At 38.2% G+C, this 25,405-nt stretch overlaps 1 protein-coding gene across 1 annotated transcript in view; it reads left to right on the top strand.

Annotated features, from left to right (window-relative positions):
* Gug (arginine-glutamic acid dipeptide repeats grunge) overlaps positions 1 to 25,405 on the top strand; it is a 60,044-nt gene that overhangs the window by 8,262 nt on the left and 26,377 nt on the right. Inside the window, exons 2-13 of the mRNA XM_071598885.1 lie at positions 5,953 to 6,051; positions 6,322 to 6,402; positions 6,917 to 7,058; positions 7,193 to 7,228; positions 7,713 to 7,811; positions 8,760 to 9,214; positions 11,548 to 11,781; positions 12,812 to 12,919; positions 16,370 to 19,152; positions 20,162 to 20,381; positions 21,681 to 21,859; positions 22,293 to 22,430. Coding sequence (XP_071454986.1) covers positions 5,953 to 6,051; positions 6,322 to 6,402; positions 6,917 to 7,058; positions 7,193 to 7,228; positions 7,713 to 7,811; positions 8,760 to 9,214; positions 11,548 to 11,781; positions 12,812 to 12,919; positions 16,370 to 19,152; positions 20,162 to 20,381; positions 21,681 to 21,859; positions 22,293 to 22,430 — 4,574 coding nt within the window. The remainder of the gene's footprint in view (positions 1 to 5,952; positions 6,052 to 6,321; positions 6,403 to 6,916; positions 7,059 to 7,192; positions 7,229 to 7,712; positions 7,812 to 8,759; positions 9,215 to 11,547; positions 11,782 to 12,811; positions 12,920 to 16,369; positions 19,153 to 20,161; positions 20,382 to 21,680; positions 21,860 to 22,292; positions 22,431 to 25,405) is intronic.

Raw genomic sequence — 25,405 nt, 5'->3', positions numbered from 1 at the left:
CACCTGATGGAGATTTTCTTTGATATTGAATTCATGTAATTACTTTTGTCATAAGCAGTAATTAAAACGTTTAAACTTTAAAACAAATAATTGTGAATCCTATGAAAAAATTGTTTTTTTTTTAATTTAAGAACCCAATGCCTCTTAAAGTCATGAAAACAATTGATGCTCAATGATTTGGCATGCCATTGAAGAATTTACGCCTATTTTATTTACTTGAACACTCCATAAGGTTTACCATCCCTGACCCAAACCATCCCCATTGATCTCTTACATCTGTTACAAGTTGTTTTACTTAATGAGAATATTTGTAAATTTTCCTTGAGAATATTCAACTCTTACTGCTAATAGAGATAAGTATGTGTCCTTTGTTTTACTGCTGTTCTTTACATAAGATTCTAGCATTTCATAATTATATCCAGGTGCACAAGTGACCTTTGCACTTGTCATATGATCTTGAGTTTTAGTTTTGAGTTAATTAACTTCATATTCAACCACTTGATTTTTATAATTTTTTACTAAAGTAATAATGAATTTGGGTTTGAATCGGTAGTTGTGGACTGAAGTAATTTCTTTGGGTACCACGTCTGTGGGATTAGCTCAAGGATGTATACATTAATTCACAAAGCAGAATGTCTGACTCATAATTGTTTTGGTGAGTCAAGTAATGGAAAACAACAAATTGATCTTGGCCAAGCACACAGTGATTGCAGGTTTTTTGTTTCACATTAATGTGCTATGAACAAAGTCCTTGTAGGTGCTCACACCACACTGATTTATTGTACTCTCTGGTATAGTTCGCAAAAATGTGTTGTAATTTTTCAGAAAAATAATGACTTTGAAACAAAATTTTAGGGCTGTTTTTGGCTGTCATGTTTCGCTGGCTCTAAATGCCATTGCAATAGAAAATCTTTGTTTAAGACTCAAACCAAAGTTTTTGATGTTGAGTTAAAGGGAATAGTTTTTCAAGGTGCATGAAAAAATATGGTATCACTTTTTATCGGTTGGATTTGAATTGGTCGTAAATGAATGATGAAGCTCCCATATCTATTCAAATGTGGACTCAGTTATGTGATTTCTAGGAAATAGTTTTATTGAAAAATTGTGGTATTATATGGAAAGAAAATAAAAGTAAATTAATGATTGGCAGTTTCGTGTGAATAGGATTATTATGGCCATGTGATAATAATTTTCCACTGTCATTGCTGATATGAGGAAATACCAACTTTATATCAAAGTGGGAAAAATTATTGATGGCTATATAAACCATTTCTTCTTCAAAATCATTCATATTAATGTTGAAATTATTGTCCATATCATTTTCAATTATCAACCCTTGAATTATTCTTTAAAGTAACGGTATCAACCTGGTCTGCTTGAAATAATATCAACTAAGTGTCATGTTATCATATTCTACTTGAGCCAATATTCATGCCACATTTATTATTTAGTTCCACATTTCATCATTGTTCCTTGTATTCCCTAAGGAAATAGTGAGAGGCAAAAATATGGAGCCACCATTGCCTTTTTGCTGCCGTCACAACCACTTTTTTGAGTAGGTCCTTACTGTTTCCCATTCAAATGGTATTTTACTATAAATAAAATAGTAAAATAAAAAGGCTTGTTGAAATTATTGTCTGTTTCCTGAATTAAGTTCACAGGTCTTACTGCTGAGAATGGATTCGACGAATTAAGTCACAGCAATGGATAATAGCTCAAAGTTTCAGCAAAGCATAAAGGTAATGCATTGAGCATCAAATCTCTTGCAAATTACGTGTTAATCGTGATGTAAGTTTGTCTAGAAAAGGCATCTATGCATATCAGTTGGGGATTTTTCTAGGCTGCTTCTGGAAAACATGGGGACTTATAGCTAGGGTATGGAAAGGAAATATAACTGCGAGATAGGTCAATTTTGTTTTACTGCTCCATCTTCAAAAAAGTGGTTTCATCAACATAATGGGGGCCCTGTGACTTCTGGGTCAGAGAAACGTGGGAAAGTTATGATACATTATTAAAGTGAGGAAGTGAAATAATTTAAGTCCATCTGTGATGCAAACTGATACAAAATTAATATCTCAAAAAAATAAGGGTAGACATTAAAAGTAATTGAATATTTTCATAGGTAGTTCATTGTATATATATTTTGGTTATAATGGCTAGCACAAAACTCCCTGTGGATGTATCAAATATAAATGAAACATGACTAGACGTTTGAAGGAGTTATTGTCTCATTTATGTTTTAAAAGTTAGCCTTTATGGAAAATTATTTCTCTCTACTTTAATTATTTAATTCATAGTTTGGCATGAGAGTAACACATGCACTTTTGGTCTTAGCGTAGTTAGGTGCCATCTGATAACATTGATATGCTTATTTACTTAACAATTAACCCAAAAACAGCCAAATTGGCCTATAACAAATAATTATGAAATACATAACAAGGGTAGAATTTGAATAAATATTAATTATATTATGGGAAACATGATTTAGTAAACATGGAATTACTCAATACTTGTATGGGAACATGAATTAGGTAAGTCCAACCGTGGGTCAGTTACAGGGAAATGGTGAGAGGGGAAGTCTACGGATTGAGGACGAGAAAGGTGATTGGGGGGGGGGGGGGATATATCAATTTCAGAAGAAAGTGGATTGGAGGTGTAAGGGAGGCAGTATGATCTCTGGATCAAGGATAAGTGGCACTGGGGAAGGTGAAATAGTGGCGGATGTCTCGTTTTGCGAGAGGGCACACGAAGAGAGAAAGGATAGAGGAGCACGTGAGACCTGTAGCGGCTGTTCATGATCCCACGGAGAAATTCTAAATGGACTAGTGTGCGTCTCCGTCACAGGGAAGTAATTCCAAGTTCAGAGAGTAGTTCGCACTTGGTGTGATTTCGAAAAATTAAGAGGTCTGTCTAAAATTTTAAGGTTGGAGAATGAAAGGTTGAAATGCACTTTAAAAATTAGGATGAACACATTGTGCGAAATGGTTCCGGATTGGTTTATTTATTTGTTACTTAAGGCCTGAGATATTTGCCGTGATGAGGTCGCTTCAATGAGTGATAACTTTAGGGGGGTGGTCTTAAGTGTTTTTCAATCACATCGTATCAATAGACATAGGCAGTTGTTTGAAGCTAAATAATGTTGTTTGTCAAATGCATGTTTTCAGGTAGCAAAGAGGAAACTTGAACTTGAAGCATTCATTGGCGGACTATGTATTGTTTTTTGTGTATCTGTGCATCTGTGAGGCTCTTAATTCATGGGAATCAAAATGTCCATCTACTTCATGCCTCAAATTAATGAGCATACAAAAATTTAATCCCTTGAAATGCACATAATTACAGATTTAACCATATAATTTACATGATGCCCCAGTTCCTTTTTCCTGTACTATGGATTTCATGAAGTTGGAATTGTTGTAGTAATCACATTTCAACTCTTCCCCCTTAATGTTGTAGACCCTAACTGCATCATCGTCATTTTATAAGATGATTTGTCAGTGGAGAACATTTCACTTATTTTTTTATAAATCTGTGTCATTTTTTAATGCAGGTTAACTTGTATTGTTGGTATTAGAATGGTAATTATTATTGGAATGCATCGAATATGATAAATTTTGGGAGAATATGAATCAAGTCGATAGTCACGTGTGGTACTTGTAGCAATGGGAAAATAAATGCACATAATAACATTTCAACTGCAAAAATTTGGTCAGCAATGTCAGAAATTTTTGCATCTTTGTATTTATCATTTTTCCCTGGTTTTTGTTAGATTCATCCAATGAGGTCCTTAACCAGTTTATGTAAAATTATGGTGAAATTAATTCTATCAAATCTCCAAACACTAGGCCTTCCCAGCTAAGTAATCCACAGTAGGGAAAAATGTTCTTGGGTTGCGTAGGGGGTAGGAAATAACACTATCAAAAGTTATTTAAAGCTGAAAAATAGCCATAGGGTTCAGATTTTGGATTCTAAATAAATGGCTGCCTAAGTACTGAAGAATGTAGTCTCCTTGGGCTGATTAAATGCCTGCATAAGTGAAATTTTGATTTAGTCCATGTTTTGTCAGATTTGTACGGTTCAGTTGCTTCAGTTTTTTTATGTACCGACAATCCTTTTTATGCTACTTTACAGCGCAAAGATGTGCAAAAGATATAGATGTCGATTTGTGTTCAGGACTTGAGGAAGACTGAGTGACTAAAAAATAATAAATGTCATTTACATACATTCCTTTGTGCTAATTATTTTGAATCGTTTCACCAATGGTAGATTGTCGCTTCTCCATAACATAAGATGAAACGGGAAATTTTTCATTTTTTTTTTCGACCTTTTTCTCTGGCATAAATGTTTTCCCAATAACTTTATTTGTATGTGCAGTATTTTTTAGCTTGTTTTATTAAAAACTTTGCTTTTATTTATTCCAGAAATGTGTATGTTTTGTGTTGGAGACTCGTTATAAAAAGTGGTAATTTTAGCCAAGGGACCCATAGGTTTTTGGCATAGTTTTCATTGATTGCAAATTAACTGTCCAGATTTGGCCTGTGCATAATTCTCCTTGTTTTTAAAAGTACATTTTGATGTTTTCACCACCTTTCAAAAATGTGATTTCTAACATTTAACAATTTTTTGGTTTGATGTATTAAAATCATTCCTATTTGACAATTTGCAGGATAATCTTGATAGAAATTTTCGAGGTGAAATTCCCTTGATTTTTCAAAAAAGACATGAATTTGAAGTAATTTTATTTTTTCCTTCATTCATGTCACCAAATGAAATTCCTCAATTCTTCAAAGGCAATCCTCAATCATGGCATGGATGCGTGTCATTTTACCACTTGCTTTGCATTCCTAGAAATGTTATTTGAATTTCATTTTATTTTTTCCTCTCATCAAGTTACAGGATATTATGGACCTGCGTAGCAGGTATTGGGAATTGATCCCCTTTAAGAACGAACAAAGTCTATCTTATGCTCTGTTGCCTGGTCAATTGTGACTTACAGCAAAAATGTCTTAAAAAATTGTTCCCCAGACCAGTATAATGACTACAAATGTTCTTGTGACAAAATGTGTTTAAAAATTCAGATAATGGAAGAATGGCATTCTTGTATGCACTCCTGGAGATTTTGTCATAAGATTAAAATTTGAAAGTAATTTAATGCAAAAGAAACCTATTGAATTGAATCATCTTGGGGCTGGAAGACCTGGAGAATAGGATAATCTGTAGAATTTAAAGCATTTAACCTTGGCTAACATGTTGCATATAAATGTACATGCAGCTGTCCTCCCTGAGTCTTATTGAATATTGTGGTGTGTATAATGTCCTCGCCAAATGATGAATGAATATTATCATCAGCTGCATCCACTACTTTGATTTTATTTGTATTAGCGCATTGACTTAGTCAGTTGAAAATTTTTATTACTGAGAATCATTTACGTACTTTGCAACTGGATAAATGCAAATGTATATGTAACAGTTTTGGCTGCCCTGTCAAAGGGCCATCATTTAACTCCTACCTGAGAGCAAATGAGCAGAAACTGTTCTCCTTGCAAAGCGCAAGGGGCATGATGCATTCATTTTTGAAGTAATGTGACTGAATTGAACATTCAGTTGAGACCTAAGGATCTTGGTTATACATTTCTCATAAAAAACTTAAAACATAAATTCAACTTTTCTTTTTTTCCATCTTTTGGAGTGAGACATACATTCAAGGACAAATGGTGACCTCTTAAACATATTTATGGCTAATAATTGCACCGTATAGTTTTTAGTAATATAGACTCAACCAGGAATGTTGTATATAATGTTGGAGAACATTTTTTCCCTCCACTTTAACTATAGGACACTACCCAGCAGTTGTCTTTTCCTTGTAATGTAGTGTATTCTCATCCAACATCAAGTACGAGTAATGATGAAGTACAGAACAAGAGTCTTAGTCGTGTCTTTTTTTTCTTTATATAGTTGCATGATTCTGGATATGACCCAGGAAAAGCCTTGCAGGCCCTAGTAAAGTGCCCTGTGCCCAAAGGTATTGAAAAGAAGTGGTCTGAGGAGGAAACGGTTAGTAGTGTGCTTTTACAAATTTGCATTCATTTAATTTAATTTTTATATTTACTTCCAGCCAGTATATTTATCTTAATTTTGTACCAAATTTGTAATGGAGTAGTAATGAATGCATGCAGTGTTAACTATATACTTTAAAACCATGTGAACATTTTTAGCTAATGCCTTCTCTTGCAAAGTTTGGCAATTTTTTGAAAGTTGCTTATCTTATTTTGTATATACAATGTATATAGTATTGTTGTAATGTTCATTTTTTTGTTTTTACAGAAAAGATTTGTTAAAGGTCTTCGCCAATTTGGCAAAAATTTCTTTCGCATAAGAAAGGATTTACTACCTCATAAAGATACTGTAAGTATGTGATGTTTACCTCATCAACATACACAATGTAGAAGAAGTAATTACTATGTAGTAAGAATTACTGCTTCAAATTTAAAACTCTTGATTCAGTAGTTTACCAATCATAAACTGTATTGAATTTTTATAATAGTGCTGATAGTTGAATTTTTTGTTTCATTAATTGGTTGTAAACATCATGGTTGTATACTTTTTCTGACATCACAGACAATAATATGCTTTTAATCCTGAAAACACCATCCATGGTTACCTTGCATTGCATCATAAGCTCCATATTTTTCATTATTTATCCTTGCTGGCTGGGTTTACCTGCTGTGTTAAATGTGCCCTCTCATTTTTATTTGATTGATGGGTATCATTTGATGCCATGACATTTGGGCAGCTAGTCCAAAGGTTATTGAAAACTCAGCTTGTAGATGTTACCAATTGGCTTGTATTGAATTACATTTATTGTGCAGTCTTGCCAAAAATATAGTGACTGCAGAAGGCTCTCTCTGTGTAATTATAGCCGGAGTTGGTGGAATTTTATTATCTGTGGAAAAAGACACCTGGTGCTAACAATAATAGGCCTCACAGGCGCAATCGACGCCAGGGTTCTCTTCGTCGCATACGAAACACTAGGAACACTAGAACACCCAAGGAAGACTCCAGTAAGTTTTTAACTTTCAAATTTTTCTAAATTTTGTACATATATGAATTAAAATTAAGACATTTGTAATGTTTACAGATTGTTATAAAATGAGATGGGTGCGTATGTCTCATTACATTTTCCCCTATTTTTCAGCTGTCGGTTCTTCCAGACCCAACTCGAAAGAGCATGGTAAGATATTTAACCAGATAAGTTCCAATAAAATACTGGAGAGTATTCTTTTTTATTCTCTCGATTTTCCACTTTTAAGAAGTTTCTATATAACTTCAACTGGATATGCAAAATGGAAAAAAGGTTTGAAGAATCCAAATTTTTATGTTTACGGGAATAATTCTCCCTTGGGATGTAAATATATGCATAAAACCCACTTGACTGCCTTAGTAAAGGCATTTATGCATGACATAATATCTAAATGTAATGGTGCATATGGCTGAATATAGTTCTCTGAAATATTTCTCGACTCAGAACATATAATTTCTCTTGCCAAAAAAACTTGCACTAGAGAAAAATATGACATTACATTTGATGTTGAAGAGGTAATCTCTGAATATTTTGTGTCGCTGCAGTACAGTAACTGCTTGTTAAGAATGACTTGAAACGTATTATGTTGGAGAATTTTTTTTCCTAAATTGGTTTGCATTTATTTCTCTCTTAGGGGAAGGAACTAGTTCTGTGAGTGAAGACGATAACTCAGAGGACGATTCTGATTCCAGAGATCACGCAGGGTATCGCTGCCAGAATTGTTTCACCACAAGTAAGATTTTTTTATTCCATTCAAATAGTTTCTTTCTAACTATTATACCCCTTTTCATATATAACTCTAGCATAATTATTTTTTTTAAGTATTGAGCCCATGATCTGTTGATTAGTGAATGATGTATAATCATATATGCTATAAATAATGATTGATTGAATGTGATTTATGACATTATTTGTGCTATATTTTATATTCCTGCCAATACATCGTTCACCTCATAGCTGTAAGTCCAGTCATCAAATTGGTATTGTCAATTGAATATCAACTGTTTGTATTTAATGATGGGTGTAGAATTCAGCGTATGGAACTGAATTGCTTGTCTAATTTTGATGTTAGTAGTGATATAGTTGAATCATTAGCTTTCTTTAGTGCTATATATCTGAAGTTTGTAGCAAAAACATGAATATTTGTTGACTTTTTCATTTAATTGAGAACAAGAACATTTTTTTTACAAATATACTATGCACTTTTATGCTTCACTCGTGGAATTGTTTGATGTCCTTGGGGGTGGACAAGAATTTGGATTGTGAAGTTTTCTTTACCATGAAAGTAGTTTTCTGTACCTAATATTTTTGGAGAGCATTAACATGTGGGATTTTAATGTATTATAATATTTTAGGTTTCAAATGTAGAGCAATCTGGACCTGGAGAGGTTATAACTCAGTAAAATGAATTAAATTGCTGTTTTACTAGATAAAATTAGTAATTATTTAATGATTAGAATTTAGCTTTGTTCCTTCTCACTATTAGTTGGTTCATGTTCATAAATATTACTTGCATAATTTCTGGGAAAAAAATTGCTGTCATACATGATAATGCAATGATGAATGTAAAAAGACTATAAAAAAAGAGTTTATAGACTCTTTCATACGTTCAATTTGTACTAATATTGTATAACACTTGTTGATTGAATGCTTTCTATATTTTTTCAATGCGCCGTTGAAGACTCTCGAGAGTGGCAGCACATTGGGAAGGAGCGCACTTTACTTTGTTTGGACTGTCGCAACCATAGCAAGAAACACGGAGAGCTACCTGCTCCAGTGGCCCCCAATAATAGTAACGGTGTAGTAAGTGGTGGCATGGCAAACAATACAAATACTAATCCCCCAACTCCTGCATTGGCAATAAACAGTATGCCGATGGCAGCAAATACAAGCACACCACCTGGTCCAGGAGTTGGTCTGAACTCGAGTGGGAATTCTGTGCCTAGTGTCCCTGGACATAATATAAGTGCCCCCAGTGTAGGATCTCCTCCTGGTGTAGCAAGTGGAAGAAACAGTTCGGCCACAGATTCCAGGAGCTCAGACTCACCCTACATGTTCCGGCCAGTGCAAATGGAAGATGGCAGCACACCTAATGCTGGTGGGCGAATGAGGACCCGGACAAGGGCTAAAGAGATGGTAAACATGCGTTTCAATTGTGGTTTTAAATCCTTCGAGCTTTTTATTAAATACATGTATACAATACGGTTCAGCTTTCAGTTTGTAAAATTTGGAAAGCACTCATTTTAAATGTCCTTCCCATGGGCAGAATGAGAATGATTGTAGAGGAAAATAATGAAATTATATGCATAGATATTGTTACAAATCGAGATTCTGTACCAATTTGAATCAAGAGAATTAAGGAGAGGATTACTGTTAAAGATGAGAATACCTGAAGCCATGAAAAGTAAAAAGGTCATGTAGTGTCAACTGCACATGAAAATCTAAAATTATGTAAATTGCTTTGGTAAAACAAAGCGGCAGAAATGAAGCAGAAGAAAATCTTGGTTTGAACTACAAATGCTGATGCTGATAAATGGACAATGCTGAAAATCAAGGCTTTGGATATTATCCGAGTAGATGGAAAAGTGATGCAATGTGACATTATTTTGAAACTCAAGGGACCAAAAAATAAAACTGAAATATCCAGCTAATATGCAACGGTTTTTGTGGCAGATCGCTGAAACAAACATTTTCTGTTTCTTTTGCTTGCCTCATAGAACACTTATGTCTTTCTTACTAATCATTCACTAAAATTAATTAGATATTATGACATTTCAAAATCACCTCCAATAATCATTTACAGATATATGGTACCAAATATCTGACATCCTTTTATCTGATGGGTGAGTTCTCTGATTTGCTGTTGATCTCAGCCAGAGGTATTCTCCCTCCCTTCTTTTCCATTCCTGGTCCTTCCTCTCTCACCTCACCGCTAGCAAATGACCCTTAATCAATTGCAAAAATTCTTTTCTACTTCAGTAATATAATCATGTAACTTGCTCTGAATTAGTATGACCTGAGCTTACAACTTAGTATATATTTTTAACTGCTGACCTTATATTTGATTCCTTCAGGAAGATTTAAATATAAAGAACAAATAGTGAATTATTTTGCTGTGAAAATTCTCTGACCAAGTATATGGGATAATAGGGAGGCAGTGATTTTGATATTTTACCTCTATATATGACTGGAGTAGTGGTTCTCAACCATTTTTGCTCAATTTCTCCCTTTCACTTAAGTTCCGAATGGTATCACTTTTGCCGAGATTGTCCGATTCAAAAGATTTAAAATATTATGGGTATAATATTGAAATACCAATATTGTCTCTAATGCTGCATTAGAAATTATGGACTTTGTTAGTGATTGAAGAAATTGCAAAACTCGGGGGAAAAAAGTCACATTAGGTGAGAAATAAAATAAGGAGAAAGGGAAGAAAAAAATTGGGGCCGATTTGGTGTGGAAAAGTATAGCATTACAATGCCCAAGAAAATGCTGAAGCAGTTTGGAAGCCTTGGGATATCATTTGAACTAATGCAGTGCAAATATCTGTGTAAGATGGAGTGTCTTCAGTCCAAAAATATCTGCTCCTACAATTTGTACAATAATTCTTCTCAATCCTGTATATATTTCTTTGGGCAACCAACTGAAATTTTCAAGTTTGGCAATCCATCATCCATTAAATTTATCTGTGTATGCAAATAATTTGATTTTTGCATAAACCAGAAAACCATACCTGAAATTATTAACCAGAAAAATAATCTCTTATGGAAAATTCATAATTTCAATTTTTTATTCTGTAATAATTGTATGGCTAGATAGCTTTTAAACATAATAATTTAAGGGCAACAAATAATTCAACTTAAAAATATACCTTTGCTCTTTGAAGTAATCGTAAATATGCATGATGGATGGTAAATTTCTTTGATTTTTCTTAAAATTTTGTTGTTCTGTTGTTCCTAGTTTTGCGCGAGATGAGTTATGATGAGTTAGTTCAGGTAGTTCAAATTTAGCACACATTTAGTTAATAATTGGATGGCATTGTTCTAATTTTTATATTTGTTGCAAATCATTGGCTGTAGAGTTTTCTTTGAAGTAATGTATGGTATGTTCTATAAGAGTACAAACATACTGGGTTTTAAATGTTTAAGTCCAGTGAAAAATATTTGCGCCAGAAATAGTTTGTACTTCTGTATTTTGCAGGTATTTTTCAAATATTTTTTCCAGAAACCATTATGCTATCTTTTAAATGAACTAAAATGATGGGAAATGGGTATTACTTTTTTAGCCACCCTGAAAACCATTGTTATAATTTTTCTTCTGTAAATGTCCTTGCTTTCGATGATAGGAATATTGTCACCATCCTGTCTTAGTAACCTGGAAGAAATAGTGGACTAGTAAAGTATTGTTTTGGTAAATTTCTGTGGTATTGACTTGAGCATTGCTGCTATTGATTTATATTTCTCCTGAAGAATTCAAAAGGGCATCACCATCATCGGCCAGGAACCGTACCAGTGGCTGGCGTTGGTGCTCCAACCGGTGCAGTTGGTGGTGGAAACGGTGGTGCAGTGCCTCCAGCAGGAGTGCCTGGTGTTCCTCCGAAAAGAGGCAATGGATCCGAAACTCCAGATGGTGAAGCTGACAAAAAGTCCCCGGGGGCATCTAGTAACTGCTCTTCTTCCCCAAGTGATAAGGGCAAAAAGAAGGTAATCAGCTTGGAATATCTTGGCTGCGATGCGATGTTGATTGACAACCAATCAATTCAAATTATATAATGATAATTGACTATATATCAGTCGTGCAGTCATGTAATTGCTTGTTTTCAATTGAAAGTATCATCATTCAGGAAGAACAATAGTCATAAATGTTAAAAGTTAATGGTACATACAAGTTAACCAAGTTAATAAATAATTTTATTGCCTTTTTTGCTGTGCTACTTTTTTCTTCATTAAATATTTATATATTTGACTTCAGTCATTTATATTAACAATTGCAGTTTCCTTCATTCATGCTCATCAAACGTATGATAAATGGATTTCTTTGACTCTGTAATAGGCAGCAACTAAATAGAAACGTTGTGGGAGCACTCCCATTAACCAAACGGCATGGCTGCATTTTGTCATTGTAAAGTATATTATTGAAAATACACCGTTCATAGGTAATGTGATGGTGTAGGGGTAGAGCATTGGACTACTGCCTGGATGACCCGGGTTCGTTTCTCGGGCACCCTCAGTCATTCACCCAAGCTGTATAATTTTTCAAGTATCAGAACTTCCTGGGAAACCCTGGGACTTGGTATTGGGTGAACTCTATCCTCACCTATCAAACCTACCTTTGGGTTGATAACTGTGACTGCTGGTGGCATAAATGGAGAATCCAAAATTGTACCTCTATATCATAGCTAAGCCCAAAGTTGTTTATTTTGTATACTATTTTTGGTTAAATATAATGTGAATGTCTAGAAATCAAACTGTTATAGCAATATGCTTGATCTAATTCCACAGTAAACTTTGCATTTCCTAAAATGTGTAATTTAAAATGATGATAATTCCTCTAACAGTATTGCTGTTTGATTTATACTAGATAGTTGAATCTCTCATTGTGCTGGTGTTATATTTATACTTAATAAATTATTAATAGATATATAATTTTAAATGTTATTAAGTATGCTTAAGAATGGATAAGTTCACATGATGCTCTCTTGGGGCTTAATACCAATTCATTTTCCATCTGCAGTCAAAGCCTGATGGTAACGGCAAAAATCGTAAGAGGAGCAGAAGCAGTCAAGCTGAAGGGGATAATGAAGAAGATAAGGATTCACTCTTCAAGCGGCAAAGGCCAGAGGTAATTGTGTACTCTTCCACAATCTCTAGTTGTACAGCATTAAATTTTGTACAGAATTATGCGTCGTAGACGAGGCATAATTATATTGCATTCCACATTTGCATTATTCATCAACAAAAGATTGAAGAACCAGGCCAAGGGTTACTCAAATGAAGAGTGCAATCAGTTCTGCGTTCCTTACAGGATTACGGTTACAAACGTGGATTCAAGATAAATTTCAACCAATTACAAGTCAAACTTATCTCAAAATCAGATTAGCACATGGTTCTGTTCCCTACTTGAGGAGCACTTTGAGTGAATACGCCGTCCGTCGAATGGCACATTTAGCTGCGGACCCCTTGGCACGTTTTGCTAGGAGTAGGCCAATACCAACGCTGGGTTTCTCTCCACCCTTCATCCTTTCCAGTCCATGCCGAATGGCACAAATGACCTCAGCTGTCGGTCGTCTTCCCTAAAATTACTGCTTCTACAGGGCCCTGATGCCGGGTAATGCAGATGCCTAGTTTATCTCCACCCTTCATCCTTTACCACCCATCCCTATTGGCGCAAATGACCTCGGCTGTCGATCGCCTCTTGTATGCAACTGCACATGAGCAATTTCATGCTGTAATGCCGGGAAAATGATGAAAACAAAATGGTGTGCACCCTTGTGATAAGAACTATTTAAAGAGTTGTGGAGTGAAAATTTGTGCATAGAACATGCATTAGTCATGCCATCTGAAATATTTAAGTCCTGCCGACAAGAGGAGGGACTCATTTGTGTATTTAAGGATTGAACACCCTGAGTGTTCAAACACTTAGAAAAAGTTTGGCATAGGAAAGACATGAGCTCCCCAATGCTCTATATTCTGCCCAAAATCCTTGTTGTTATAATACTCTGAACACCTAAGTAAACCTCATTATTGTGATATTTAGAGGGCCAAAAATATTGGAATTCAAAACATTCAGATATTAATGAAGGAACTTTCTTTTTGTATTATATTACAGAATTGTAAGACATTTTTGGCCAGTAAAATATCTATGGTATTTTAATCGGAGCATTTAAATCCCTGGAAAATTTATGTGGCGAGTTTGTAATCTATTTTTAATATCTCTGTTCAAAAAAACTATTGAGTATATTGCAGAAAATAGGAATAGATAGGAGAGACAGGAGGCTAATCCACAACCTGTACATGTCTCAGACTGCTCAGGTGCGAGTGGGGAGTCTGGTTGGGCAATGCTAGGAAGAGGTGTAAGGCAGGGTTGCCCAATAACACTGGTGCTGTTCAATGTATAAGTGGAGGAAATGATTAAAGAGACATGAGTAGAACTGGAGGTAGGAATGAAAGTCAGAGGGGAATATGTAAAATCAGTCAGGTTTGCTGATGACCAAGCTCTAGTTAGTCAGTCAGGAGTTGCAATCATTGCTGAGTGTATTGGAAAGTCAGTGCGACAGATATGGGATGAGAAGCAATATTAATAAATCAAAGGTCATGCGATTTTCCAGAAAGGGAAAGGTCTAGCTTAAAATAGGAGGGCAACAACTGGATCAGGTAGTACAGTTTGTGTATCTCGGAAGTTTTGGGCCAAAATGTTCAATGTTGTTGGGATATGAGGAGAAGAATAGCACTGGGAGGCTTTCACAGGGAAGAGGAAGTTGATGACAAGGACTGTGAGTGAGGATGTTAAGAAAAGGCATGTCAAAACTCTGATATGGAGTGTAGTTATGTACGGTGCGGAAGCATGGTCACTGAAGCAGGAGGATGGATGTAGATTGGATGTTTTTGAAATGTTGGTGTGGAGGAGGTGAAATGGACAGAGAAGAAAACAAATGAGGAAGTAATAGGTATGGTGGGCTAAGAGAGGGGTTTCTAGGGAGAAATCCTAAGGAGGTAGGAAAAATGAATGAAGGGCATATTGATTGGCTGTGGGATGTTGAATACAGTGATAGGAGAATTTTAGGCAAACAAGGAAGAGGCAGGAACAGGATAAGGATGTTGGACGGGATGAAATGAGGAAGAGGGAACACAGCGTTGAAGAAGGACTTGTTGTAGTGGAGGGTGTTTGGTTGTATTTTGTTAAGAGAAGCAAAGTATTTATTCACTTAACCAGTAGATTATCTGATAGTAATCTCTGTTTAGGAAGATGTTACCTGCAGCTGTGAGTATTGAGTGAAATAAATAATAAAAGTGATTGCTTACATGCAGGCATGAATTTGTGAAGTTGAGCTTTCACATTTTGCCATTTCATGCTGTACAATGAACTGATGGTCTATTATTTTAGTATTATGTACTGGAAGAATGAACAAAAAGTCTGTTATTAGGTCTAATCATTCAAGAATGAGAAGCTGCATCTTTTTATATTATATCAGATATTATTGCATGTTGATTATCACAAGATACTGTATTTTGGATGATGGATTTTGTGTTTTGTTAGGAGTAATAAAATATTTGTTTGGTAGTTGTGTCCATCCAAAAACCTACCTTAACCGGTAGATTACCTTTAAAAAAAAAACTGTATTTTGGGAATAGTTTTTGTTAAGAAATGAATGGAAAATAATGATGCCTTTAAAATGAACTCGTATAGCTTTGTTACAAGCGGACACCTAATGCAGTGTCTTGAGTAAATTAAAAAAAGATAGTATGTTTTAGGTTACAATACTGGATAATAATTTAATTTCATAGTATACATCTACATTTGTCCATTCACTAAAAGCTTGCAAAGCCCAACACTTCAAGTTTTGGACATCCTTACCTTTGAATCATGTGATATTTTGAATAAAGCGGATCAAAACAGTATGATTTTAATGTGACTTGCTCCCCCCCTCCTCAATATTTAGGACCATTGACATTTAATCCCTTTGAAACTTTTTTTCTTCTGCTCTCACACATGACCTGTCTTTCGGTTTAGATGAATCTTCAAAATTATTTCGCTATATTAGTGTGACATTAACATGTCACCTCATTTTTTTTTAATTGGTGATTTAATTTTTTCCCATAAGTAAATTAAAAAAAAAGAGTCAGTGCCTTATTTATCAAAAAAAGGATTTAGAAAGCAACAATTTTAGAGTGTAAAAATCATTCGCCTTGACTGGGATTCGAACCCAGATCCCTCAATATCCGGTCGAGTGCTTTAGCCACTTAAGCTATCGAGGCATCCTCTTAAACTCTGAAATTTTTTTTCTTCTGAAATTGTTGCATTGAAATGCATATTAGCAGATGACTCCGTTAATTGTTACTGTTGCGGCATCTCCCACAGTTTCTTTGGATTTAGAAAGCATTGACTGAATGCCCAATATGTAATCATGGTTCATTGCGCGAAGGTGTAGATGAGAGCCATCCACAATATTTATAATCGGATGCCTTTCACTCAAGTGCTATGGATAATTGGCACTCTATTAAAAGACATGTGCTACTCTGCCCTTTATCAAGTATGAGAGCATTACTAATGAATTACTGATGATTTTTGCAGAGTCCTGGAGAGAGTGCAACCTCTGATAGTGGTTCTGTGGATGAAGAGGGAGAGGCAGAAGGGGAGGCAGCTAGTTCACGCTCAACATCCCCATTGCCCTCTGTACAAGTTCCTCATATCCCACCGATAACTGTTCCAGTGTTTCCACCTCCCAACCATCAGCCTCCGCCTCCTCCCCCTCCCCCTCCTCCTCCTCTACCGCCTCCCATAAATGATACCAGTGACCTGAGCAAAGAGGTGTCTGATCCACCAGTGATGAAGGAGAAGGTGCAAGTTAAAGAGGAGGTGGGGATGGATAGGATTAAGGAGGAGAACACTGGACTGCCCCCTGGTCCTCCCGATCATACCTCCCAAGTCGAAGTTCTCGTGAAGGAGGAGAAAAAGTGTACGGAGCCCATCATCAAAGAATCAATGGGACATGAGGAGGCGGAGGATCGCGAGAGTGGAAGGGAGGCCGAGGAGCGCATAGAGGTTGATCATGCAAAGTGCAACATGGGAATGGGCATTCATCCTCCTCCACCAATGATGTTGCAGTCCTCTGTTAAAGTCGAGCCATCCATGGACTCGGACAGTAACATAGTGTTACCTCCCATCGAAAGACCCCCTGCAATCACTGCAATGCCAGTTGCTTCAGTTGGTAACATTCGGGTACCAGTGACCAATGAGAACAGCAGGCCGCCTCCGTTAGATGACAGAGACGTGAAACCCCCGACGTTTCCATCGCATGGGACCATCACTGTGCCTCAGGCCCCGCCTGTGAGCAGCGTCCCCCCCGGTTACCCCTACGTGCACGGTCCCCCGCCTCCCTTCCTACCCCCAAGCATGACTGTTGGATCTGTTCCTAGCATTGCTCCCGCGGGTATACAGTCGGAGCCACAAAACTTGAAAATAAAGCAAGAAATAATCGGCCCTCCTGATATACCTGACCCGCTGCAGTCATTGAAAGAGGTGAAGGTTCCCGGTTACCCACCACCTCAGCTCACCCAAGTCCCCCAAACCGGAAGTAATAATTCTTCGATTATGGTCCCATCCATACCTGGGAATTCGTCGGAGCAATCATCCAGTTCGATTCCCCATCCTCCATCGGCTTATTTGGGTCCCATTTTGGATAGCATAAAGAGGGAGCCCGAATACGGAGCGCCGAAGAGTCCGCGAGCTGTTGAGCATGTGCGTGCCGGCTCCTCACCACACAGAACTTCGCCTCTTGTTGGTCCGCCTCCGACAGTTCCCGCTCAACCACCCCGATCCCCTTGTAATGCCGGGCCGTCTCCATCTGGCTTGCCACCACGGCCTGGGTCTCGTCCGGGCTCGAGGCCCTCCGGTCACTCCTCTCCCATCACGGGAGGGCCCCCTCCGCCTCACCCCCTAGGCCTTCCGCCCCCACCTCCCCCGGTCTCGTATGCCTCCTTTGTTGCCGCCTCCACCGCAGCCCACGCCTTGCAGTCCTCTCATTCCCTCACCTATGCGGCAGCTGCTGCATCTCACAGTGCCGCGGTTGCAGCTGCGGCCGCCGCGGCAGCAGCTCACCCCTATCCTCCATATGGCTACTCATACCCCTTCCACTATCCCTTCCCGCCACGGATGCAGCCCGTTCCCCCTCCCCCGCACCCGCAGATTCCTCCTCCCCCACACTCTTCGGTGGCAACATCCCCCACCGAATCGGGGCCATCTCCCCATCAGAGGGGCTCGTCGAGGGAGGGTGCAGCCATGGACGATGCATCCCCTCACCACCCTCCGCACCACCACCACCACCACCATCCCAGCCCCCACCACCATCACCACCACAGCCCTCACCCTCCTCCCCAGAGCTCACCGAGCCACCACCACCCGCATCATCACCCCCATCATCACCATCCCCACCACCCATTGGCACAGGGGCCCTTCATGTCCACGTCTTCAACTTCCGTCACCTCGTCGACTTCCTCCTCCAGCAGCCACCATCACAAGAGCTCCAAATCGCGTGTCTCCAGTCCCTCTTGCCACTCTTCAACAAACTCCGTGACCGTCACGGTTGCATCTTCCCCGTCGCACTCCTCGTCTCACCAGGGTGCAGACAGGCTGTCCCCTGCGGTGCAGTCGGGTGGTCGAAATCACCACAAGCCGCCCTCTCATTCCTCCCCCTCTGTTCAGCCCCCCTCCTCCCTCCCGGGCCTGGCCAACATGGTCGGTGCATCGCATCCGCCACCCCCCACCTCATCCTCGTCCTTGGATGCCCTGAGGGCTGTGCCCCACGGTGCCTCCCAACCACTGCCCGCCACCTCCTCTGCCTCGTCCCCTGCTTCTCCCCACCACCCAGTTCATTCGCAGCACCCCCACCACCAGCACCACCAGCCATCCCAGCCGGTGGCACAGCAAGCTCCCCCCTCCCACCACCATCCACACCATCACCACCACCACTCGCCCCACCACCATCACCACCAGCAACAGCCACAGCACCCAGGCATGCCGGGCGCTCCCCCCTCGATCCACCCGCACCACCCACACCTTCAGCACCCTCACCCCCAGGTTTCCCCCCAGCAGCAGATGCACCCCTCTCATGGGCACCACCACCACCATCCCCTGCGACATCCAGGTCTACCTCCCCTTCATCACGAGGATATCAAGCCATCTGAGATCCCCGACATGGTGGGCCAATCGCCATCTTCTCAACTCTCCCAGGCTCCGGCTCCCTTGCCGATGAGTGCCGAAGAGGAGGAGATGCCAAGCCCAACTCATGTCCCCCGTGGGCCGAGCCCAGAGCCCAAAATCGAAGACACAGAATGTCACCGAAGCCAAAGTGCCATGTGAGTTACCAACTTGGAGGTGGATCAATATGCCATCTATTGAATTACTTTAGACCTTTGGATATCTGTTGGAAGGTGCCTTGTGTTTTTGAAAATCTGAGCAAAAATTTCCAATTTGAGAAATGGTGCAGGTCAATTTTGTTTATAATAAAAATTGAATGGAGAATAAATCGAATCATTTTCTACATTAGTCTCATTGAGCCATGTTTATTTTTTATTTTTGTTTGGTATTTTGACTCTTTTTACTGGCTAAGCTTTGTGGGAGTTGTATTTGTGACAATTAATAGTTTGTTTAAATAAAGTTAGCACCTATAGTATGTACTAAAAGTTTCAGAAAATATTCAGCATGCCTTTCGTTCGTTAGCATTCAGGCATATTTGTTGATTTATGTAATTATATAGTTTATGAATTGTTTAAACAAGTGGTGTGCCACCCGTGTATGTATTTGATTTGGATTCAAAATAAAGTAGGACCATATTCGTTAACTAGGAAATCCATTCAGGGGACTTTTGAATTGATAATATGCCAGTGGAAAGAAGTACTTAATTAAATGTAAACAGTCATTTCTCCAAGGCCAGAGATATTGTGAATATACCTGCAAATCCAAAGATATGCTGAAATGTCTCTCTTTTGAGGAGTACTTCCCTGAAATTGTGGTTCAACATAATTGGAAATCCACTTATGGTTTTAAAATAATTATTTTTAATATTTTTTTATATTACTTTGTTTATTATTTTGTATTTATTTCTTCTTAAATTATGTTGATATAGTGGGTGAGATTGGATAAGGGTGGAGGGCGTCAATATTTTTGCTATCTCATGTTGTTTTTGTTGAACAAGGAAGCCTGAAATCAGTGACTTCTGGCATGTAGTTCTCTAATATTTTATTTTTACAACAATGAATTTGCAGACATTAGGCATTGCTGAAAAATATATCCAGTAAAGCATGAAAAATTCCTTTTCTCTATAACTGATTCTAACTGATGACTTCTTATATTTCTGTTGGCTAGTTTTCTTCGTCACTGGAATCGTGGGGATTTCAATTCCTGCACCCGCACAGACTTAACCTTTAAGCCTGTGCCAGAATCAAAATTGGCCCGCAAGAGGGAAGAACGTCTGCGCAAGCAAGTGGAGCGTGAACGGGAGGAAAGAGAGAGGGCTGCACAAGCTCAGGCTCAAGCTGCTGCTCAGGTTGCTCACTCCGCTGCTGCACAGGCAGCTGCACAAGCTGTGAGTGGTCTCTTTCATTTTCACCTCCTTTCTTGAGTCATTCAATTCATCCATTTAGTCCAAACAGGTTGGTCCAGACCAGGAAACCGGGAAAAATCCTGGGAATTCAAAACTGTTAAAGAAACCAGGGAAAAATGGCATAATTGAGTGTTATTTTGAGCATGTTAGGTGTGAGAAAGAAATTTATTGAAGTGCATTGGTGAAAATTTGTAGCATGCAATATTTGGAAAAACTTTGCCATTTTTGTTAGTAATTAGTGCTGAAATAGGATGATTGATGAATGAAGATCTATGTATAAGATGTTAAAATGTTGTTGATAAGTCTTTTGATAAGATGTTTAAGAAATCAGTCCCTTCTAATTTTGGCCCCACATTGAGTTTTGGTCAATGGGCTATTTTAACTATATGAGTTCATGTCCCTCAAGCACCCCATTTTTGACAGTCAAAATTATGGAAAAACATTTTTAAGTGCAAAAACATTGATGGAAATCGTACTTTTTTATGGTAGTAAAAGCATGTATTGTCAAAGTGAAATTAAAATCATGGTATAAATATGATTTTTAAAATCTCAGATACTAAGTATTGGAGAACCTCTTTACATTTGATCAGCTTTGAAATAGTGAAAAACTTTGATGTACTAAGTATTTAATGCATTCTTGATTGTCATTCCAAATCTGAAAGAGAGGAACCCTTCCTCCCATATAACCCTGGCATGAAACCCTTAAGGAAAGTCGCATATCTTCCTACACAATTTGGCATTATATTCTCCCTCAGTTGATGTTAGAAGCTAAGTTTGTGTCGTGCATCTCCTTACAAATTGGCATTTTGGCAACTTACATCCATAAACATTAGGCATTATAAAATAGTGAACAAAGATCACCAGTACTTAGAAGTACCTCAACATTTTTCAAATACTGTCAGTGTACTTTGAGTTAAGTTTGATTATTGTCAAAACGACTAAGTTAATTATTTGCAGAAGTTGTTTTGGTCCAGGTGTGTGCATGCTAGTCAAATGAACTGTTATTTAAATGGTTTGTTAAGGTTCTCTTTCAAAATAATTGGATTTATCTTTGGTCTAATCCCTGGAATCATTGGACTTGAAACAGGTTTGATTTGTAGCACAGTGGCTTTTTCCAGTTAATTTAGAATACTGTGCTTCTGTTCTAATTTAACATTGCCATATCATCATTCACTTCATCAAGATGAATGTCGTATGCCATTTACATTAAATGAGTATTCCTCTGTGGTTCAAGTTGTCTAAAAAATTCAATCTCATAGCTAATTCTAATTCCTTTTTTAGAGAAAAGCAGTGACACCAGACAAGCCAGACACTCCGAAGGCTCCTTCAAGAGGTGGTGGTGGAGGTAGCAGTGGTGGAGGCAGTGTTGGCGGTGGACCCATAGAAACCGTTACCTCACCCTACGATAGATTTGCTCCTAGACAGGCTTATCCAGACACTCCTGCTTTGCGCCAGCTGAGGTACCTATTTCATTCTAACTAATCAAAGAAAAAGTTTTTCTTATACATGTACCTGCTTTTATTTCTTTAAGATTATTAAAGAATGAGTACTCCCTTGAGTGTGCTTATAATTTTATAATTAAGCTGTCGAACTCTGATTTAATTTAGGCATCTAATTTTTTGTTTCATTGTGCATCATTGTAAACCTTTTAAAGTCCATATTCTCTTTTTCTGAGACGTCATAATTCAATAAAACTGTATTGTAACACTAGCATCCTAAAATCAAGTGGCCTTGTGGTGGAGGATGGTATTGTGAGGATTTTTCTAAGGTTTAAAGGGATTGTAAATAAATTAATTTTCTATCAAAACTTCTGCAGCCACTTACAGTATCATGATATTTTTGCTTGTCAAATTGTTATGTTGGATAAAATGTGTACGCATTAATTCTTTTCAGCGAGTATGCAAGGCCACATGCAGGTTTCTCCCCGGGAGGATTGTCTCGATCAGGTGCCCTTGGTCTTCCTGCTCAATGTATTGATCCCATGCTTCATTATCAGTTGAATAGTATGTATGGGCCTGGATCCAGAGAAAGGTAACCAAACAATTTTTTACATCAATTTTGAAATAATCTTATGCTTGTGACAATAGAAATCTTTAGGGTTCAAGCGTAGTTACTGAGCAAGACAGTTCTTGGCCTTTGGCTTGTATACTGTAAATTTGTCAGAAAGTTTTCTAATCCTTGGCTGTGGTATTCATTAGGGAGAATATGACAGTCTCTGAATTTGAAGTGCTGAAACAGACTTCCTAATTAATGATATTCCTGCTAAAATTTTCACGAAAAGGAATAGGAGCACAGAGATTACTTTTTTGGGACCAAAGTTTTTTATTCTAAATTACTACTCTCCTGTGGCATTACTTTAAGTAATTCTGTATTTCCTCATCTCAAATGTGAACTCACTTGTACCTGGCTCAGAAGTTGTGGGGTCAAAGTTTTATGTCCTAACAATTCCTTTTTTGAATTGATATGTTAAGTACTTTTCATCATGGTAATCTCTTCATGGTAGACGTTTGTGTTCATGTTGATTTCTCTGGTATGTTAAACCAAGGACTACATCTATGACTCTTATGTTTTAGAGACTTCAAGCCTCACAAACTAAGTCTCACATTGTTTTATACTTTGCTTGCAGGATTTATGAAATTCTTTCTGATCATTTACCTAGCTCTTTATACCCAAAATGTCACTGACTTTGACAAATGACATTGAACGGAAAACTTCCATATTTACCACCCTCTTAGTTACAGATGAGACTGTATAATATTAAACAATTACAATGGAACCTCGTAATATGAGCATAATCCATTCCACACGCTTTCTCGTGACACAAAACACTCCATGCCGAACAAATTATGTACAAGGTTTATTCAAACAAAATTTTGTATTCATTGTTTAGGATCATGGATCATGTTCACCTTATCTTCTATTGTAGAATGAAGCTACCGGGAATGTGAACTTGATTCATAAAAGCAAAAAAAAATCTAAATAAAATGTAATTAATTTATTATACTACCTTGATCAAAAAGTTCCCGGAATAACCACCGTGTGGCGCTCCCATCGTTCCGATTTGAGTTCTGTTTTTTTTTGTTAAATTGGTACATCTGTTGTTGATATTCCCTTTAAATCTTAGTGTCATAACTTGACATTTGCAAAAGTTACGTAGCCAAGAGTACATCTATCTCTGCGTGTGTTGGCGATTTTTTACAAAATCAGAAATGGATTTAAATTTGCAACAACGAACTTGTATTAAATTTTGCGTAAAAAACGGATTTAGTGGCGCACGGACGTTGGAAATGTTGGAAAAGTGTTTCGGCAACGATTCTCTAAAAAAAACGGTCGTTTACCAGTGGCACGAGCGGTTCAGAAGTGGTCGTGAGTCAATCGAAGATGATGAACGCAGTGGCAGACCATCGACATCGAAAGTCGGTGAAAAAATTGATAAAGTAAAAGAAATGTTGGTCAATAACCGCAAATTAACCATCAGAGAAATAGCGGAGGACTTGAACATTGCCTATGGATCCGCCCAAGACATTGTGGTTAATGATTTGGGTTTCCGTCGTGTAGCAGCAAAGTTGGTGCCAAAAGACCTCAATTTCATGCAAAAAAGAGACCGTGTTGACGTCGCAAAAGACATGATTTGCGAGGCTGAATCCGATCCCACATTCATCAAAAGGATCATTACTGGAGACGAGACGTGGGTTTATGAGTACGACACGCAATCCAGACATCAGGCAAGTGAATGGCGTTCACCAAATGAGCCAAGACCAATAAAACCACGTCGTTTTCAGTCAAAAAAGAAGGCAATGCTGACGGTTTTCATGGATTACAACGGTGTAGTGCATCATGAATTTTTGCCAGAAGGCCAGACAGTAAACAAAGAGTATTATTTGGGCGTTATGAGACGTTTGCGTGAAGCAATTCGCCGAAAGAGACCAGAAATGTGGGCAGAAAACTCGTGGATTTTGCACCAATGATAACGCACCGTCGCACAGTGCTATCATTATTCGTAATTTTTTGACGAAAAATGCAACAAATACCATCCAACAGCCACCGAATTCACCTGATTTGGCTCCCTGTGACTTCTTTCTGTTCAATCGAGTTAAAAAAACCATTACGGGGAACGCGTTTTAGCAGCCGAGAGGAAGTAATGGAAAAATCGCAGGAAGCACTGATGGACATACTGAAAACCGACCGTAACTTTTGCAAATGTCAAGTTATGACACTAAGATTTAAAGGGAATATCAACAACAGATGTACTAATTTAACAAAAAAAACAGAACTCAAATCGGAACGATGGGAGCGCCACACGGTGGTTATTCCGGGAACCTTTTGATCAAGGTAGTACGTACCTAATTTGTTGCAGACATTTGTTTTCACTGACTCTTCCAAGTTTGGTAAAAATGCATCTCATAATGATTTTTAAATAAATTTAAGGTGCACATCACTGCTGGCTTATTAGGGCAATGCCTCGTACGTATTGTATGATGCATTCCCATGACCTGCACATCTCATTTAGCCTGCTGTTTTGAGGTTTAATACTTCTTGAAGCTCGTGGAGTATCTGAATGGAAAACAAGAAGGGGTTTGATAGTCAAATAGCCGCTCACATCTGTGCAAAATAGCAGTCTGAGCCAGCCTTTCATTGCCTTGTGGTGAGACAATGCATTTTCTTCTCCTGATGTGTGCACAAATGTAGGCAAGCGCTTCAGCATCGACTTCCCATGGAGAACTGTCTTGTCGCAATTAAAACTATGTTGTGGGAGATAACCCTCAGAATCTATGAGCTTTTTGAAGTCGCCGATGAAGTTCTCCGCTGCCTTTGATTCGAAAAGCTTGCTTCTTCACCATGCCTCACATTGCAGTGGATGATGGTTCTTCTCGATCCATGCACGGCTCCATATAAATACTTGTTCGACCATTGACGATCCTGACATCTCATTAAGAAGGTCAGCGAAAAGCACTTTCCCAGTCTCACGTATTAAATTCTTCGTAATAGTGTACATAGCCATTGCA

This window comes from Hetaerina americana, unplaced genomic scaffold, assembly GCF_022747635.1.
Source record: "Hetaerina americana unplaced genomic scaffold, ioHetAmer1.1.p SCAF_10, whole genome shotgun sequence".
Lineage (NCBI taxonomy): Eukaryota > Metazoa > Arthropoda > Insecta > Odonata > Calopterygidae > Hetaerina > Hetaerina americana.
Note: the sequence above shows the minus strand (reverse complement) of the source record. Positions and strands in the feature narration are given on the sequence as shown.